This window comes from Podarcis gaigeae (assembly GCF_964106915.1).
Source record: "Podarcis gaigeae genome assembly, chromosome: 8".
In the NCBI taxonomy this organism is placed as follows: Eukaryota; Metazoa; Chordata; class Lepidosauria; order Squamata; family Lacertidae; genus Podarcis; species Podarcis gaigeae.
Genome location: NC_139684.1, coordinates 66,906,135 through 66,926,385, shown reverse-complemented (window position 1 = coordinate 66,926,385; position 20,251 = coordinate 66,906,135). Strand labels below are relative to the sequence as shown.

General features: G+C 45.4%; 1 protein-coding gene across 2 annotated transcripts in view; it reads right to left on the bottom strand.

Annotated features, from left to right (window-relative positions):
- Positions 1-14,897, bottom strand: part of LOC310849881 (discoidin, CUB and LCCL domain-containing protein 1-like) — a 41,758-nt gene extending 26,861 nt beyond the window's left edge. The window contains exons 1-2 of one of the 2 annotated variants that reach the window (XM_083750771.1): positions 14,562-14,897; positions 5,909-6,130 (exon numbers count right to left, since the gene is read on the bottom strand). In XM_083750771.1, coding sequence (XP_083606897.1) covers positions 5,909-6,130; positions 14,562-14,634 — 295 coding nt within the window. In that variant the 5' untranslated portion in view covers positions 14,635-14,897. The remainder of the gene's footprint in view (positions 1-5,908; positions 6,131-14,561) is intronic. The other variant, XM_083750772.1, reaches the window with a different exon arrangement.
- Between the last annotated feature and the right edge of the window lie 5,354 nt (positions 14,898-20,251).

The following is a 20,251-nucleotide window of genomic DNA, read 5'->3' as shown; positions in this document are numbered from 1 at the left end:
CATTGTGGGAATTCAAATTCCATGGGCACATAACAATTTATTGTAGGGTCAGTGCTGCTCATTTTTTGTTTATTTAACAAAATGTATATACCACTTGATTGTAGAAAGAAGAAAAACCTTCTGCCAATTAGTTTTATTTTATTTATTTATTTTTTTCAGCGGCGACTCTAATCATGTCTCTTGCGCTCTCCGTTCATCATGTTCTGATCTCCCGGAGGAGGAACAGGTAAGGATATACCTCTTCAACTTCAAGATATACCTCACTGACGATATACCTCACTGACGATGAAGGTACCTCACTGACGATGAAGATATACCTCACTGATGATGCCAATTAGTTTTATTGACTAAATAATGAAAAACCTTCTAAACACCTTACAACAATATAAAATAAGACGTTGACATTCTTGATTAAAAACAGGTTTGTTAGAAGCAGGTTTTTTTAATATTTAAAAAGATAACATAAATCAACGCTAACTAACAAGGAATAAAACACATGGAACTTCCACTTGTCTGGATAGGCTTGCCTAAACAAAAATGTTTTCTGTAGGCATCAAAAGGAATACAGTGAACATTTATGTATTAACCCAAGCAAGCTTTGCACAGCATCCACACAACATCAACCTCATCAAAACGACGCCCCATATTATTTTCCGTTTAATCTGGATTTAATGTTCCTGTGGAAAATCCAATAAGCAAAGAAACAGCACAGAAACAGTAAATCCGGATTAAATGGGGTAGGGTGGGGAAGTTTAAGATGGCATCTTCATGCAGACACCATTGTATTCTTCCTTGGTGAGGCTCCCCTTGGAGTCGTGTGCCCAGTTCTGGGCATCACATTTTAGGAAGGATGTTAACAAGCTGGAAGGTGCGCAGAGGAGGGCAGCCAAGATGATAAAAGGTTTGGAGATCAAGCCTTATGAAGAACAGTTTAGGGAGTTGGGTATGTTTAGCCTGGAGAAGAGAATAGTATTTTTCGCCCTATAGGGTGCACCGGCCCATAGGGCGCACCTAGTTTTTTTGGGGGGGAATAAAGAAAAAAAATTATTGCCCCCCCAGGTGCGGGGCTGGGGTGGGGGAAGCCCAAGCTTCCCCCAGCCCCCAGAACAGGCTGCTATCTGCAAGCCTTGGGAGCCCAGCGGGAAGACGCGCTGGGCTCCCCAGGCTTGCGGATATCTGCCCGAAGCCCGGGGCGCGCTCCGCTCTGCTCCCTGGGTTTCGGGCTACAGGCTGCTGTCCGCAAGCCTTGGGAGCCCAGCGGGAAGTCGTGCCGGGCTCCCAAGGCTTACGGAGAGCTTCCTGAAGCCTGGAGAGTGAGAGGGATCGGTGCGCACCGAACCCTCTCACTCTCCAGGCTTCAGCGAGAGCCTGCATTCGCCCCATAGGACGCACACACATTTCCCCTTCATTTTTGGAGGGGAAAAAGTGCGTCCTATAGGGCGAAAAATACGGTACTTGAGAGGTGATAGGGTAGCTATCTTCAAATATTGAAAGGGCTATCACATGGAAGATAGAGCAAGCTTGGTTTCTCCTGCTCTGGAGGACAGGACCCAAACCAATGGATTCAAGCTACAAGAAAGAAGAGTCTGACTAAATATTAGGAATAACTTTCTGACATTAAGAGCTGTTTGACAGTGGAAGGTGATGTGATGGTCTCTCCTTCATTGCAGTTTTTTGTGGGAATGTTCAGGGAGGCAGGAGATGATATATTGTTTATTAATATCCTTCCTAACTTGCGCTAGCGAGTTCTATAACTTAGCAGAGTTTTACATTCCCCTTTTAAATGCATAGCAGATAGCTGGTTGAAGGCTTGTTCAATATTAGATTCCTGGTAAGTTCCCTTAAAAGAATAAACACGCTACAATCTTGTATAAAGTATATAAAATAAGTTTACTCACATCATAATTTCACAGTTGGATCCCTGAAGGCAGACTTAGTTACAAAGTATATAAATGTGGATCTGTCCCATATGGAGATAGTCCCAGTGTCCTCTGTTGGCTGAGAGCCAACAGAGCAATTCTAGCTAAAAGCTGCTGCTCCAACGACACAGGAAGTCAAAGAGAGGGTCTGTGCTGCATGCCTTGTCCTTTTGTTACCTGTGCAGGTAAGGTCATGCCCACCTCTAGTCACATGCAAAGGAACTATGTCCCAGCCAGGAGGAAACAGGAAGTTTTTGACTGGCTGGACCAAACATTCCCCTGCATGTCCACTCTAGGAAAACAAGGAATGTTGTACTTGACTGTTACTTATGTATCACATCCCACAGTTTTTAAGCCATAAAAAAGTGCAGGAATGAGCGGCACCGAGTCCACATTAAACATCTGTATGGAGGCACCTCCATGCCCACTTTAAAGCTTCTTCACACATGTGCACAGCTATAGGCTGAAAAGGAGTCTGTGTGTTCATTCAAGTGTAATGTCCTAGACCAGAACAGGATCAAGTGATAGGATGGGGGGCCCTAAAGGCCTTCGGGATGTCCCTGCCAACAATGCTTTTTAGGGAGGTATTCTTATATGCAACGGCCGCAGCTCGGACTTTGTTGGCAAAGGGGTGGAAAGAACAAGAAGCCCCGACAATAATGGACTGGCATTACAAGCTACAAGAATTTGTTGAAATGGCGCAGTTAACAAATACCCTGAGAGGCAATTCAAAACAAAAATTTATGGAAAAGTGGGATAGATACAAAACATATGTCCAAAAATACAGTAAAGGTTCGCTATCTATGCTAGCATTTGACTGACGTTGGAGTGAGACTGAGTTGAGAAATAAGACTAAGAGCACATATTGATAAAGGAATGTATTAGATAATATGTAAAGAAACATACAATATTAAGAGTACATTCATTTGTAAAAAAGGAATATACCATGGGAAAGACAGGAAATCTAGTGTGTTGGTATGTATATGATTTGGGGGCGGGGTTGTTTTTGTTTTTTCTCTTTGTTCTTTCTTTTTTGTTTCATTTTCTTTCTAGGTATATAAAATTTGTATATAATTTTTGTAAACATGTTGGAAATTATATTATAGTAAGTCCTATAAAGTAATATGAAAATGTTTACTGATGTAATATAAGAATGTTAACAAATAAATAAAATGCAAATTTGAAGAAAAAAAAGGATGGGGGCGGTGGCAAATACAAATCTGCCTTTTTATATACAGTGGTACCTCGGGTTAAGTACTTAATTCGTTCCGGAGGTTCGTTCTTAACCTGAAACCGTTCTTAACCTGAAGCACCACTTTAGCTAATGGGGCCTCCCAATGCCGCCACGCCGCTGGAGCACAATTTCTGTTCTTATTCTGAAGCAAAGTTCTTAACCTGAAGAACTATTTCTGGGTTAGCGGAGTCTGTAACCTGAAGCGTATGTAACTGAAGCATATGTAACCTGAAGCGTATGTAACCCGAGGTACCACTGTATCTGCATGGGAAATGGGCCACATGGAGGAAAGGAGCAGGTGTGTGTGTGTGTGTGGGCACTTGCGCCAGATCATTAAGTTTGCCCCCCCCCCCCCCCGGAGCAGTGCTTGAAATGTTTTCAGGATTTCCTAGGAGAGATTTTATGGATTTAAAGGGAGATTGGATGGGCCTTGAAGCAGCCTGTAGAGAGGGAAACTGAAAGAAGGAAGGAGGCACGCAAGCTAGCCAGGAAGGATGACCTTTGGAAATGTCTTCCAGGAACCCTCTCTCCCAAAGAATCAAGTGAAAGCAGCCTCTGCCAGGAATCGGAGGTGATGGAGTTGGAGAGGCAAGGGGTGAGGGAAAGGGTGGGCAAGTCCCCATGCCAAGAGGAAGCAAAGTTAATTATAGGATGCAGCAGGAAAAGAACTGTCAGCCAAGGAAGCAAAGAAGGGACAAGGGCCCAGGAGCTCCAAGTGTATATTGCAAAGAGAAGGCCCCTTTGTGCTCTGCCAGAGCGACACATGAGAGGGTCAGCCAGGAGATCATTCAACGTTTCCCCTTCTTCTGTCTGAATGGCCATAGAAATCAGAGATGGAAAAGACCGGTTCGTTTCACTGAGCTCCTCTCGCTTTTCCAAGCAGATAAGGGAGTGGGGGAAAGCCACTCTATTCCTGGGACAATAATGCGCTTTAACTGTATTTAAGATTGAATTTTAAATTGTTGTAAGAAAATAGCAGGAGAAAGGCAAGATTTCGGGCCAGCCATATTCCTCCCTATAGCCATGCCAGTCTATATGTGTTTCTATGGAGCAGGGACACTCTCTGCTCATGTTTTAGTCCATTTCTGTGGCTTTTTAGACTTCTCCCAGAATAGAAATATGCTGGGGACGAGACTGAATAAGGGCCCACTGTGGTGGGTAGCTTGGATGCACAGCAGTTGCCATCATAGCAATAACCGGGGGCCCAGGAAGTGATGGCAGGAGCTTGGCTTTAGCAGGTGAGATGGCCCACATCACACTCACCCCTCTCCCTGCAACCAGACATAGGCAGGGCTGGATTTAGGTTTGATGAGGCCCTAAGCTACTGAAGGTAATGAGGCCCTTTATATGTCCAGCTGTCCTTTGTCAACAACAAATTGCCGCTGTTTTTTGTGTTGAATATATGCTCTATGGTAATTTATGGACCTCATAGGTATCTAAAAGCATTTGCACATGCAGAATGTAGGCATCCTATACAGTGGTACCTCGGGTTAAGAACTTAATTCATTCTGGAGGTCCATTCTTAACCTGAAACTGTTCTTAACCTGAGGTACCACTTTAGCTAATGGGGCCTCCCACTGCCGCCACGAGATTTCTGTTCTCATCCTGAAGCAAAGTTCTTAACTTGAGGTACTATTTCTGGGTTAGCAGAGTCTGTAACCTGAAGAGTCTGTAACCTGAAGCGTCTGTAACCCGAGGTACCACTATATATAGAAATGAGCAAACGAGTGATATTTTAGGGAGCAGGCTAGCAGGCGGGGCCCATTACTTACATCATAGGAGCCTCCACAACACAAAACACTGTTGCTGTTTGTAGGTTTTATTTTATTTGTTTTTTATCTTATATTTTGGAAATGTACATCCAGGTTTTTTCCCTTTTTCTTTTTTTTGGGGGCCCCCCAAGAGAGTGGGGCCCTAAGCTATAGCTTGTTTAGCTTATACGTAAATCCAGTACTGGATACAGGGTTAGGTCAGAGGGGAAGTTCCTTGCTGCTTTTCATTTAGTGGCAATGCTAAGGCAGACCCTTGTACATAGCCCTGTGAATTGCTATTTTGAGATTAATACCGTGCCTTGCTAGTGCTATTAAGCATAAATCGGAAGGGGATACATGAATGTGGGAGTCTCAGGTCTGGACTGGTTGAAGACCATTGGTCTGCACTGATTGGTAGTGGCTTTCTAGGGCATGGGTAGTCAAACTAAGGCCCGGGGGCTGGATCCAGCCCAATTGCCCTCTAAATCCGGCCCACAGATGGTCTGGGAATCAGCGCGTTTTTACATTAGTAGAATGTGCCCTTTTATTTAAAATGCATCTCTGGATTATTGTGGGGCCTGCCTGGTGTTTTTACATGAGTAGAATGTGTGCTTTTATTTGAAATGCATCTCTGGGTTATTTGTGGAGCATAGGAATTCGTTCATATTTTTTTTCCAAAATAAAGTCCGGCCCCCCACAAGGTCTGAGGGACAGTGGACCGGCCCCCTGCTAAAAAAGTTTGCTGACCCCTGTTCTAGGGTTTCCGGGAAGGAACATTCCTAGTCCTACCTGGAGTTGCCAGGATCTGAACTTGGAGCTCCTCTGCAGGCAGAGCAGATGCTCTCCCACGGAGCCACCGTCTTTCCCTCCTACCTCCATGTGAAAAGGATGCGTGCCGTTTCCCCTTCCTGACCCCACTGCAGAGTGTACTCCACTCCCATGACCCCAAGCTGTCCATGACTCCTGAGATCCTTACGACCGAGAAGTCAAACGCTTGTCCTTACCGAAGCGAGTTCCATCCGATGGGGAAGAAAGCAATAGGAAGCCGGATTTGCATTGCTCTGAAGCTTCAATGTCCATGTCTCCAAAGATCAGGCTGAGGGAGCTCCCCGCAGCTCCGCGGATTCTCCACTCGCAAGACGTGAAGTTGGGATAAGTGCCAGGGTAGTTCTTGGAAGTCAGAGTCCCACTGTAAGGCGTCAGCGTCGAGTGACCGCAACCATCCCCTGGAAGGCGAGGAGATAAGACTGATGTACACCAGCACTAAGTACTGAGTGCCAAGCACGTCAGGAAGCTGCTTTGCATCATGTCAAATGATCTGTCCGGCTACTCAGGAATTGCCCACTCTAACCGGCAGCTTCTCCATCACTTGTTACCTGATCCTTTGCAGGCTGCATGGCTAGTAATAATAATAATAATAATAATAATAATAATAATAATAATAATAATATCTTTATTGTCATTGCCCCCTCTCGGGGACAACGAAATTACTTGGCTGCTCCATCCACCCAGGTAGGGCACTCCACTCAAAATCAGAACAACTATAAAAACACTAATTAAAACAATACAGTATGATACAGCAAGGAAGACTAGATGACTTTCAAAGTCCAGGTTTCCCATAGACTACTAGCAGTCTACTGTAGACTACTAGTCATGACAGTAGACTACTAGTCATGATGGGGGAAATTAAGAGAAAGGGCCATAGCTTGATGGTGGATAGCATCTGTTCTGCATGCAGAAAATCCCAGGTTTGAACCCCAGAATCTCTCACTAGGCCTGGGAGAGAATGCTGCCTAAAATTTTGGAGAGCTGCTGCCAGTCAGTGTAGACAGTACTGAGCTAAATGGACCAATAGCGCACGATGTTCCTACCACCTCCAGTCTCATTTTCCCAGTCTTGAACCTGGGACCTTCTGCAAGCAAAGAGGATGTTCTAGCACTCAGTAAGGCCCCCTCTATTGGCTTAGCTGGGATCAACTACCTTCATCTTTCTGCTCTCCCATAATTATCTACTGCAGTGACCATTCAGCACTAAATTGCAAATTTTCTCAGGGAAAAGCGGCAACACAAACCCTCAGTTTGCTTAATTTTCTCCTCCAATTCCTTTTAGCCTCTTAGAACATAAACCCCATCATTTTATTTAAAAATGCAACTGGCTAGGAATATATCAAAGCCCACTCTACTCCCCCACCATCACATGGTTGGTCCAGGCCTCGGTCAACTTGATCGGAGATCTAGATAAGATCCTGTTTATTCGTACATCGGGGCTTATTCCCAAATGAAGCGGGTACCTGGTTGCAGCTTTGAAAGCCACATAATCCTTCTCCCAAACAGGATGGTTAAGGAAAAATGGGATATTGTGTTTCTCTCCTACCCTTTCGACAGGGGTTCTCTAATTTGAGGGTGGGGAAGCTAAGGCCCTCCAGATGTTCTGCCACTGACCTGTGGCCATTCAGAAGGGGAAGGGTGGGAGCTCAGTGACACGGCTTCTGTTCTGCATGTTCAACCCCCCAGCATCTCCAGATAGAGGTGGAAAATTCCCCACGGCCTGAAAACCTGGAGAGCCACTGTCAGTTAATACAGACAAAGCTGAGCTAGATAGATTAGTGCTCTGACTCAGTAGAAGGTAGCCTTCCTATGTTCATGGACTACAACTCCCATCATCCCTGACAATTGGCCACCCTGGCTGGGGCTGATGGGAGGTGGAGTTGAATAATATCTGGAGTTCACCAGGTTGGAGAAGGCTGCATCAGATGATTCAATGATTAAAACACAGGGCATGACCTGTTAAAGTACACCTTTGTCATTCCATCAGTTGCAACTTGCTTACAGAGGACAGTCTTTTAGTATGCAATACTTACATTGTTTTAATGCAGAGCTGTGGTGCTTTATCAAGTTTAGAGATATAAAATCTTGGATTACACATGATCCCTTTGACAGGTAAGAGCATTCAGTGTGCTCTCAGTTCTGTCTCCTATCTGATCATCGGTCCATCTACTTATTTTTTTTAAGCAAAAGGCAGTGTGTGTGTGTATCAACATAATTGTCTTTGGTGGGGGAGTAAGGTATTTATGGGAATTGGTTTTAGACTATTGCCCACTGTCCTGATTGAAGATGCAGATGAATGAGATTATGAGTCGGGTTAGAGTTTAATCAAGGGCCTGGGAGAGGGAGAGGGTAATCTGCTTGGCCAAAGATTTCCTACAATTCCACAAGTTTCTGGCTTTGCTGGTTATCGGCTTCCTTCTTAGCTGTACAACATTGCGGGTGGACGCGCTCTCTCTGGCAAATGCATGAAGATGAAAGGTCCAATAAAGTATTTACTCTGCCTGCGTTCAGCAGGGATGGGGGAGAAAAACAGTGGAAGAACACCAGCAGGAAAACTAGACCGGATAACGAGTGCTTGATAATGAGCGCAACACAAGAAATTGTTTTTTTAAAATACAAAGCAATATAGAAACAAGAGGTGGCTGATTTGGTTATGCTCTGAGAACTGTTTGGGGGGGCATGGAGAGATAAGGGGTCTGAGCTTGGGGAGGGAGCCAGCAGGTTGTCACCCAGTTAGTCCATGCCAGCCCAACCCACAGTCCTGCTACCATCTCCCAGTGTTCTTTAGCTGTCCCCAGATGTTGGACTATAATCATTCCTGACCACTGGCTATGCAGTCTGAGGCTGCTGAGAGTAGCTTCCAGACAACCTGGGAGGTTGCGGACACTCTTTCCTTGGAGGCTTTTAAGCAGAGGTGGGATGGCCATCTGCCATGGATGCTTGAGGCTCTGGCTCCACATACTGTTTCCACCTTACCAGTACCAATGGGCATCAGCCAGGTGTGAACAGTGGATTCCTCCCACCTTTCTCTTTTGTTCAAAATCTTATAGAAAGCTGTAAGCAATTCTGCAGAAAGGAAGCCCTGCAGTGGGATGGAGGGTTTCTCCCATGCTTGAACAATCATCAGGTTGTGGGGGCAGATTTGTGGTGGCAGCGGAGTATGCATGTCTAAAAACATAGGTGCCTGCTTGTGGCTCTGAGCCTCCCCTTTCCTGCCTTGGCACCTTTTACTCAGCCTTTGCCCCTGATTTTTTTTTTTTTTTTTTTGCAGTGGCCCAAAGTCAGATAAAGTTGGTATCTGTGTGGATCTGAATTTATTTTATATCTATGTTGTTGTGGTTAAACTGTTTACAATTGGTTTTAATTGGTTTTTTTTATATATATGCAAATGTTTAAACCGTTTTCACACATGCAGGCTTTTCTATATACGTTTTTATTGTAGTGCAAATTGCTTTGGGGTGCCTCGTGGGAAGCCATTCATAAATGAAATATACTGCAGTACATATTTTGGAAAGTTGTTTGTTGCTATGCAACAAAGCCATTATAAAATATAAACTAAATAAAACAGAATAAAATACATTCCAAAATTAAAACAGTTATTAAAACCAGACATTCTGTCAGATAAGAGTTTGCTCCCATGAAGAATTTAACTTCTCATCCCCCAAACTTTACTCCTTAAAATTGTTGCTCCAAAGGCAAAACAAGCCAATTTTTCAGAGACTATGCATTTGGACACTTTTTAAGACAAATGATGCTTTCTGATATCAAGGAGCAGGTTTCTCTCTATGTTTGGATACATTTGCACACCACTGTGAATCAAGATGAAGGACTGAACCTTTCACAACTGCTCTGATTTTAACCACTGATTTCAAAACTGGAGTGGTTTTTTTTAGTGTCGTAGAATTTCCGAGCAATGCTGGGTACAAGCTTGCTAGATGATAACAGCAGTAGTGATACAGCCCATCCTCTCATTTTCTGGATCTGCTCTTATGGATGGATGGCTGCTACATCCCTGACCTGGCATTAACAACATCTGCCCCCCCTCCAAAAAAAACCAAAACACTTTTCATAACTATGTTGGAGGGAAGCAGCGGGAAATTCCAAGTTAGAAGAGGGAGTCACAATTCCCAGGAAATTTCACTGGCAAACAACGTAAGCAAAAAACCACTTATAAAGAAATTAGACACAACTCAGATACTGAAGGTTCCCAGTGCACAAGTCATTGCATTTTTCTGGAGCTCATTCAGCAGGAAGACATTACCATGTTGGTCAGCAAATTCCAGGCGGTATATTTTTCAACAGGATGTGGAGAAGACAAAATACAACAGATGCTACCGGGGGGATGGGGGTGGGGAGTCCTTACTTTTGGATTAAGACCTAAAACCTCAGAAATAATATTTTACACACACAGAGAGACACAGAGGAATAAGATTTCATCATGGCCGCTGTGCTTGTTTCGTTTTTTTGAGATGAGTATATAGAAGGGTTATTTTGCAATTTATTTGCTGTGCTTCCCAGAAGTGATGTGAAGATCATCTCTATACTGGCTCAGTTGTGTGTGTGTGTGTACTAGACATCTATACCTATCAGGAGTATCTATTGTCTTCTTATGGTTGCTGGTGATGCTGAAATCCTCCTCCTCACCTATTAAAGTTGTAAGTTCTTTGTAAAGCCATTGGATGAGCACAAGCATCAATTTAAAGCAGTCCTATTTGCATGGGCATCAACTCTAGAATACTAAGGGACCGACTTCTTTGTGGAAGGGTACAAAAATGCAAGGGAGAGAGAGAGAGAGAGAGAGAGAGAGAGAGAGAGAGAGAGAGGTGCAACAGCAGCACATAGCACAATACCCAATTTATTAGGATCAGCATGACTGGCTGTAGTCCTATGCCATTTCCTCTGCTTCCCTTAAACTCAGTGGTGCTTACTTCTGACTGTAGACTGCATAGCTTCAACTTGAGAAGCACAAACATGTCAGACTTTATTGAACAGAAGATTTCCAGACAGCTGAAATTCAGCCTGAAAACTTTCAACAGGAACTGCAAACCATCTTGCAGAGATTGCTTCGTTCAAAGTTTATTGCTGCTTTAAAGTCTTTCAGAATTATTCAACTTGTTGTTTTAAACTGTTTTTCTTCCACCTATAATTTTATCCGCCCACCAGCACCCACCTCTTTGTAAACCGCTTTGAGGTTTCTTTTACAGTCAAATAGTGGTGTATAAAAAGGTAAAGGGACCCCTGATCATTAGGTCCAGTCATGGCCGACTCTGGGGTTGCGGCGCTCATTTCGCTTTATTGGCCGAGGGAGCCGGCGTACAGCTTCCGGGTCATGTGGCCAGCATGACTAAGCCACTTCTGGCGAACCAGAGCAGCGCAAGGAAATGCTGTTTACCTTCCCGCCGGAGTGGTACCTATTTATCTACTTGCACTTCGATATGCTTTCAAACTGCTAGGTGGGCAGGAGCTGGGACCGAGCAACGGGAGCTCACCCTGTCAAGGGGATTCGAACTGCCGACCTTCTGTGGTTTAACCCACAGCGCCACCTGCGTCCCAAATAAATAAATAAATAAATATTGTTCCTCTGCATCCAACCAATCTATGACAGCAATGGATGTGAATTTTATCTTTGTATGGTAAGCTGGTTTCTACGACACATGCTCACCCCCTTCTCTCTCTCTCTCTCTCTCTCTCTCTCTCTCCTCCATCCAGGCAACCAAGAGACATTATCAGAGTTCTAAGACATGCTCCTGCCAGATGAAAACACTCATGACAAGTGTGAACAGGGTGGGTGGCCTGGAATGGGTCCAAAAGACCAGCTAGAGAAGGGGCCAGGCTTCCCCATCTATGCCATTCTGCTGCCCAAGACTCAGGAGTCAACACTTTCCAGGTAAGTGTGCATAGCAGGGGCAGGAGAATCCATGGCTCCGCGTAACTTGTTGCAGTTTCCATCAGCTACAAACAGTTATCAGGGATGATGGGAGACATAGGTTGTCTTTACATGATACACATGAAGCACACTTCACCCCACCACCCCAAAAAAAAAAGGATCCTGGGAAATGTAGTTTTATTAAGGCTGTTGGGAATTGTAGCTCTCTGAAGACTAAACTACAGCTCCCAGGCTTCTTGGGAGATGTGCTGTAAATGAATGGTGTGTATGCAGCCATAGTCCAGCAAGATTTGAGGGTGATAGGTTCCCCACCCCTAGTTCGTTGTGTGGGATTGCAGCTGAGTATCATTCACTGAGCTGTGCAGCTCTGCAAATGAGCTTACAAGCTTTGAAGGGAACAGGAATAAGAAAACAGGGACTGCAGGCAGAAGCCTCTAAGATTTGCCCAGCTGTTTAACCCTAAGCTCCACAGATCCTCTTAGTGCTGCCATCTGGAATGAGAGCCTAGGCCAGCAACTTCACCAAGCTGAGTCCCCACAGATGTTTTGGACTACAACCGCCATCAGCTGATGGGAGGGAGTGCTGGCTACGGCTGATGGGAGTTGTAGTCCAAAGCATCTGGACGTCCCCAGGTTGGCAAAGGCTGGGCTGGGAAATTATCGCCCCATAGTCATGGCTGCAGACCTGCGTCGCACATTTCCCCAATAGGATGGGCAGGTTCCAGCAGTGCCGAAATGCACCCAATGGGGGGGGGCAGTGCTGCGTGTGCACGACGTCACATATGCGATGCCCTCCCCAACCCAACTCTGTCCGCCATCCCACGCCCACCCATCGCCACCCAACTCATCTTTGTGAAAGGACATGCGGGGCAAAGATGCTTTGCCCCATGTTTCCCTGGCAAAGCTTGCCAACGCAACTTCCGGGAAGGTGCTCTGGCAATCCTTAAAAAGGGACACGAGGGGCGAAGATGCCATGCTAAATCCTATCCCATTCTTATTCCTATATCTATGGAAGAGTAGAAAAGAGTCTTTTTAAATGCACACTTTGACCAACGGAACCTAGAGACTGGCTCACACACTTGTGACATTGTCATTAGGACTCCCACCTGCAAAAATGATTGGTCTACCACTTCTGGCTCACCCCACCCCACCCCACCCATGGGTGAAACTTACTGCCACCGAACCATGTCTTCTGGATAACAAAGAAACATAGGGCAGTACACAACTCAGTGTCACTCAGAGGGGATCTGTTGAAAGGAATGGGCCTAACTTAGTCCTGTTCATTCATTTCTGTGGGTCTGCTCTGGGTGAAACTCAGCTGACAAGTACCGCTAGAGTTGGGAGAGGGTTCTGAGTTCGTCTGGTTCAGTTCCTTGCTCTGGGCAAGAACTGCAATGCAGGAACAACAGCAGCAAGAATACTCATTGCGAAGTACTGGAAGACGCAAGATCTACCCACTCTGGAAGAATGGCAGATGAAGGTGATAGACTATATGGGACTAGCTGAAATGACCGGCAGAATCCGAGACCAGGGAAAAGAGACGGTGGAGGAAGACTGGAAGAAATTCAAAGACTATCTGCAGAGGCATTATAAAATTAATGGACATTAGTGTGATGTTGGATAAAAATTAAGTGGTTACCAGCTGTAATGTAGAGGTTGAGTAATAAGTTACAATAAGTTATAATAAGGATTTGCTGAATTAAGAACTTGAACTGGAATACAAAAGGGGGAGGTGAGAGGAGGTCTGGGAAACAAGTTAATGGAAATGAGTAATGGAAATTACATTTGTTTTAACTGTTCTTTTTGTTTTTGTATTTTTGTATTTTTATTATTTCTTTTTTTGTGTATGTTTATTTTTTTGTATTAATTGGAAACTTCAATAAATATTTTAAAAAAAATAACTGCAATGCAGGATACAACAAGGGCACCCTTGAAAAACAGCCATCCAGATTCTGCTTAAAAAGCCCCTCCAGTGAAGGAGTGTCCACCACTTTGCAAAGCAAGTTTATTCTAACAATTAGCCCATGGAGACTCATTTGGACAAAGGGGGGCAGTGCTCCACCAGTCTCAGTCGGCCCCTACCTCTTCCCTTGCAGCCAGTCCTAGTGGGGTGGAGGCACTGGCTCTCAACTTCCTCCACCTTAGTTTCAGCTTTGCCCTTGGAGAACTCGGCAGTGGGGAGGAGGAGGATAGGGACAAACTGTGGCCCTTGATGTTCAGCCCCAGACAGAGTAGTCAGTGATCAGGGATGATGAGAGCTGTCATCCTGGCCACAGGATCTCCATCTCAGGTTGCTTCCAGACAGCCTGTTTAGTCAGCAGTCGCCCTGAATCCATTGCAGGGAGGACGTTGGTTGTGTATTGAAACCCCTCCTTCCTTGGAGGTTTTCATGGATGCTTCAGTCGACATTTCTGCATTGCAGGGGGTTGGACTAGATGACCCTCGGGATCCCTTCCAACTCTACACAGTTCTATGATTCCATGAAATGAGCATCCAACCTACTACAGGGAGGTTAGAGGAGGTTGCATCACTGCACGGACGTCCCAGGCTTCCCAGCAGCCGCTTTCCTTATCCCCGCTCAGGCATAAAAACAAAACAAAATCGGATGTTTTCGAGAAGCGGGTTTGTTGCACAAGATCTCCCCATCAGGATGCAATTGTGCGACCGGAATTTGCCATGTAAGATTGCAGCCCTCCCGAAAGCAGCGAAGGAGCCTGGAAGAGCCCCCCGATTTCAAGACTGTGCGCTTATCGGTCTTATGGATCGTCCTTTCTTGTGTCGGCAACAGGCGTCGCTTCACTTAGCATTTACAATGTTGGCTTGGCTTCCCGCCGCCGCCTCTCCCAACTCCTTGCCCCTTCTGCCAAGTCCTACCCGGACGGCGTCCCACCCGCAGGAGTTCCCCAGCCCGGCTCCCAGTCCCTCTGCCGCCTCGGCCACTTACCCGTCTGGCCGCTGGCGAGATCCAGGTGCTGGAGCAGCTGGAGGAGCCCGAGCGCGCGCAGCGCCGGGCGCATCGTCGAAACGGAGCGGCGCCCAGGATGCGCGCGAGCTCAGCCCGCCGCTCGTTCCACACCCGGCGCCTCCACCAGCGCCGCGGCATTCCCGAGCCCCACAGTCCCCGCCTCCCGATTGGCTGCGGGCGCCGAGCCCGGCCAGGGCTACTGAAACCCGCGGAAGAGCCAATCACCGGGCAGGGACTCCCCCAGCCCAGCCCTCCCCCCGGCAAGATCTATCTGGCGGGCTGTGCCCACCAGCAGGCAGGGAAATCGCGTGTGGGAGGCTGGGGAGGGGGATTACCGCCCCTCCTCTCACTGACATATATAGCACCGTGGGGGGGGGGGAGTGCAAAGAGAGGGAGGCTGGGCGGTTTGCACATCTGGTGTGTCTGCGTCCAAAAGTCTCAGCACCTCCCCTTCTATAGGTATTCAGAATCTATCTGCTCACCATGAACTCAGTGGCAGCAGGATTCAAATTTGCTTCCACACTACGAGTTACCAGTACTGCCAGGTACCGGTGCTATTTTTTACCTATACAGTGGTACCTCAGGTTAAGTACTTAATTCGTTCCAGAGGTCCGTACTTAACCTGAAACTGTTCTTAACCTGAAACAACACTTTAGCTAATGGGGCCTCCTGCTGCCGCTGCACTGCCGGAGCCCAATTTCTGTTCTCATCCTGAAGCAAAGTTCTTAACCTGAAACACTATTTCAGGGTTAGCGGAGTCTGTAACCTGAAGGGTATGTAACCCGAAGCGTATGTAACCCGAGGTACAGTACCACTGTACTTTGTTTACCTGCCAGGTACCAGTACTATAGGGACGTGGGTGGCGCTGTGGGTTAAACCACAGAGCCTAGGACTTGTCGATCAGTTCGGCGGTTCGAATCCCCACGACGGGGTGAGCTCCGTTGCTCGGTCCCTGCTCCTGTGAACCTAGCAGTTCGAAAGCACGTCAAAGTGCAAGTAGATAAATAGGTACCGTTCCGGCGGGAAGGTAAATGGCATTTCCGTGCGCTGCTCTGGTTTGCCAGAAGCAGCTTAGTTATGTTGGCCACATGACCCGGAAGCTGTACGCCAGCTCCCTTGGCCAATAAAGCGAGATGAGCGCCGCAACCCCAGAGTCGGTCACGGCTGGACCTAATGGTCAGGGCTCCCTTTAGCCTTTGCCTACCAGTAGTATTGCCTGTGGTGCTACCACTGGTGCTGCTAGTATACTTAGCTAACTTTTGAGTCCCGCTTTTGAGTGTATGGGGATGGCCGGTTCTTTAAAACAGGGGTAGCCAGTGCAGAAACCTCTAGATGTCGTGCTGGGCTAGAGAAAAATAATGAAGGGGGGGGCAGGACAGGTGCATATCAGCTGGTGCATATTTTTCCACTCCTGAATAGGGCTTCTTGAGAAACTGGTTTCACTCTGAAAATAAAAGCTCGTTGCAGATTGATCCAGTCCGACCCCTGCAATGCAGGAATCTTTTTGCCCAACGTGGGGCTTGAACTCATGACCCTGAGACTAAGAATCACATGCTCCACCAATTGAGCTATCTTGGAGCTAGCATGTTGAGGACAAGCACAAACTATTTTGGATTAAGAAAAACTGCATTTCAATGCTATAACTGGGTTAGTGTATGTACAGCCATTGTCTGATTTTAGCATCCTTCTGCTTCTCCTGGAACCAAAGCAACAGAAAGGGTTGCAAACAGAATGGAAAATAAAATATCTGGTCTTCTCCGTCTCTCACTGTAAAACTGGGAGCTGCTTCCTGAAACTGCTTTTATTCAATGTCTAATACTTGGCAGTGCCTACTTTCAAAACTTGGCATTCCCTCTTTTTCAGTAAACAGATGTCCGTCCGACACCCAGCACGCCAGGTGGCATTTGGCGCCATCAAGTGGTCATGACATTCGTCCTGCTAAAAGTCCCTTAGAACGAAATAACTTGCTTTGCCTGTGCTGAGTAGCAACGATTTGTGGGCCACCTTGCAAAGAAATAATGGGTTGCAGGGCAAAGGCTAGCTTGCATATTGAACATTTAATTGCATATTGAGGAGTAGATGTGCAGAGCTCCTTTATGTGAGGTGGGATCGTGAGTGGCCCAGGATCCCCCCCCCCCTGTGTAGATTTCCCTTCATATGATCCCCAAACATACAACCGGGGAGGCATAGCTGACCTGTTGGGGCTACACAGTGTGATCCCTCACATGCACTTTCAGTGTCTGAGAGGGAGGGCCAAATTGACCTCTCACCATTAGCCAGTAGTGGCTAGTACTCATGGGAATGGTAGGGTGGAAGGTGTGGAGACCAACAATAGGCGGTGCCACTACTAGCCAGACCCAGACCCAATGGCAGGCAGAGTCAACTAATTCTGGTTCTCAAAACAAAATTAAAAAATTCCTTCCAGTAGTACCTTAAAGACCAACTTAGTTAGTTCTTGGTATGAGCTTTCGTGTGCATGCACACTTCTTCAGATACTGCACACGAAAGCTCATACCAAGAACTAACTTAGTTGGTCTTAGTTGGCATGCACACGAAAGCTCATACCAAGAACTAACTTAGTTGGTCTTTAAGGTGCTACTGGAAGGAATTTTTTTATTTTGTTTTGACTATGGCAGACCAACACGGCTGCCTATCTGTAACTAATTCTGGTTCTGTTCTCCTCCCTCCTTGCTGAAATCTACAAGGGCAACACTGAGACTGAGAGGGAGGAAGCCAACAGCTATTACAAACCCCTGGACTTGCTGCAAGTAGGAAGGGAGAAAGATGTGGGCTGGCTAAGGGCAGACTGTGGTTGGTGGGTCAGGGCGCATTCACACCAATGGACCAGCCTCCCCTGGTGTTAATTCCCAAACTGTGGTCCGTGGACAAGCTTCATTAAGCTAGTTTACGGTGCGTCTGCAAAAATGAAATTAAAATTCATACAGCAACTACCACAGTGCACTGCAATTGCTGCAAGAGGCAGAAAAATCATGATGTGGTCTGCCAAGACCCTCAGCAACTTTTGGGTGGTCAGTGGGGAGAAGAGTTTCACAACCACCAGTTTAGCCTTGCGAATGGGTGTTTTTTAAAATACGATTTCTTACCTGCTCTTCACCATAAACACCCAGGGCAGGTTACCATGTAATATATAGTTATGAAAACAAATGCACAGTTACAACTCTACAAAACAAGTTAAGCTCTTCCAGCTAGAACAGAACAGTATAGATTCAGCAAAAGAGGTGGGTCCCACAAAGCAAAACAAAAGCTGTCAAATTGCATGTTGATTAAGCCATTAATCCCTCCATTACATTTGGTTATGGGTAAAGAGCAAGATTGATACAGGATCGTTCTGGTGTCTTTGCCATCCTGACCAACATCTTAAAGGCGCCATTCCCTTTGATTCAAAAGAAAAGAAGCTATGTGATTTATTATTATTGCCGCACTTTTAAAAAAACATGAATAATAGCAGTAATCATAAAGCAAATTATCAAAGGCAGGCTAAAACAAAAATTAAAAAACCTGCTTAAACAGCCCAGCATAGCAAATAGTAGAAGCTAAAAGAAACCCAAGGCTTGGTGAAACAGAAGTTTTGAGTTCGTGTCTAATGCAGAAATGAGAAACCTGTGGTCTCTCCAGATGTTATTGGACTATGACTCCCACCATCCTTTCCCATTAGCCATACTGGCTGGGGCTGATGGGAATGAGGAGCCCAACATCAGGAGGGCCAGAGTTTCCCCACCCCTGGTCTAAATATTAGAAGTGGCCCTAAAGATCTCAAAGTGGAAAAGTTCCTTTGGAACACTGCATTGGCTGAAACTATAGTATTTAACTGAATGGTGCTTCGAGATGTACTGGTTGTATGTAATTAAATGAAAAGATTTACCAACTTTATAAAGAATACATGGCCTATGGAAGAGACAATACATCTTCTGTGCCTTCACAACACCGAAATGCTGACGCTGTATATAGTATCACATCCATGTCTGCACCTCAGAGTCATGAAGTCTCATGCAATTGTTCTGTTATTATTGCATTGTTGTGTGCAATTCCAGTCTCTGAGCCAAAGACTCCAGTGGTTCATGTGCTTATTTGTTTATTTACTATATTTAGTAAATAAAGCCTGAAGATCATAGGTCAGCTCACAACAGAAAAATGCAAAACAAGAACATAAAATACACAAAACAAAAACAACCCCCCCAATACACATTTAAAAGGCCATAGAATGTTAATTAGCCAAAGACCTTATTATAGAGAAATGTTTTCGCCTGGCACCTAAAGATATGTAATGAAGGTGCTGTGGAGAGCATTCCACAAATGGGGAGCCACTGCAGAAAAGGTCCATTCTCATGTTGCCACCTTCTGGATGTTTCATGGAAGGACATGAAGGGCCTCAGACGATTATCACAGGGTTTGTTTGGAAAAAGGTGGTCCTTGAGGTATTGCTGTCCTGAGCAAAGGAACTGGTTTGGCTGGTTTCTTCTTATAAATCCTACCCAACATATACAGGATCACAGGTTTCAAAGGGACCCATGGGTATCATCTAGACCCCCCCAAAAAATAGCCCCTCGTATATTCCTAGACTTATCCTTTGTAAAGGTTTTATAATTTTCTCAAACCTACATTACAGAAATACGAGTATTTATTTAGTTAGCTTGACTTCACTCACTCTTTTGCATCTTTTGATTTGCTTGGTGTTCTATTATCCAGTTGCTTTTTTGCAACTCACTTCTACTCAAGAGTAGACCCCACTGAAATTAATGAATCCAAATTAGTCATGCCCATCCATTTCAATGGGCCAACTCTTACTAATTTTGGGTAGCATTCTATGCCTTTTTAAATGTCTTCCTGGAAGAGGGGTTTATTGGTTTGTTCTTTTTCTTATTTATGTATTTTGTGTTCTCGTTTTGCATTTTTATGCTGTGAATCACCCTGTGATCTTCAGATGAAGGGCAGTATACAAGTATAACAAAAAAATGAAAATGAAAATAATCATCCTTCCCATTGCTGAAAAGCGGCTGCAGCCCTAAACCCTCTGCAAGGTCTACTTCCTAAAGTTCTAGTTACAGGTAGGTAGCTGTGTTGGTCTGCCGTAGTAAAAAAAATACCGGTAATTAAAAAAATCCTTCCAGTAGCACCTTAGAGACCAACCAAGTTTGTTATTTCCTGCCAACCTAGCAGTTCGAAAGCACGTCAAAGTGCAAGTAGATAAATAGGTACTGCTCTGGTGGGAAGGTAAACAGTGTTTCCGTGTGCTGCTCTGGTTTGCCAGAAGCAGCTTAGTCATGACCTGGAAGCTGTATGCCTGCTCCCTCGGCCAATAAAGCGAGATGAGTGCCGCAACCCGAGAGTTGGTCACGACTGGACCTAATGGTCAGGGGTCCCTTTACCTTTACCTTAAGTTTGTTATTAGTATGAGCTTTCGTGTGCATGCACACTTCTTCAGATTCCTGAAGTTGTTGTGCTTTTTGGGGGAGATCACGGCCCATTTAAAATGATGGGCATGACTAATTTGGGTTCATGAATTTCAGTTCATTAATTTCTACTCTTGAGTAGAAGTGAGTTGCAAAAAAAGGGAACATCACAGGGGGGCAGGCTTTTGCTGGGGAGGGGCAGAACCTCAGTTAATTTAGTACTGTACTTTCAATGCTTTTCAATAACTTTTGTGGATG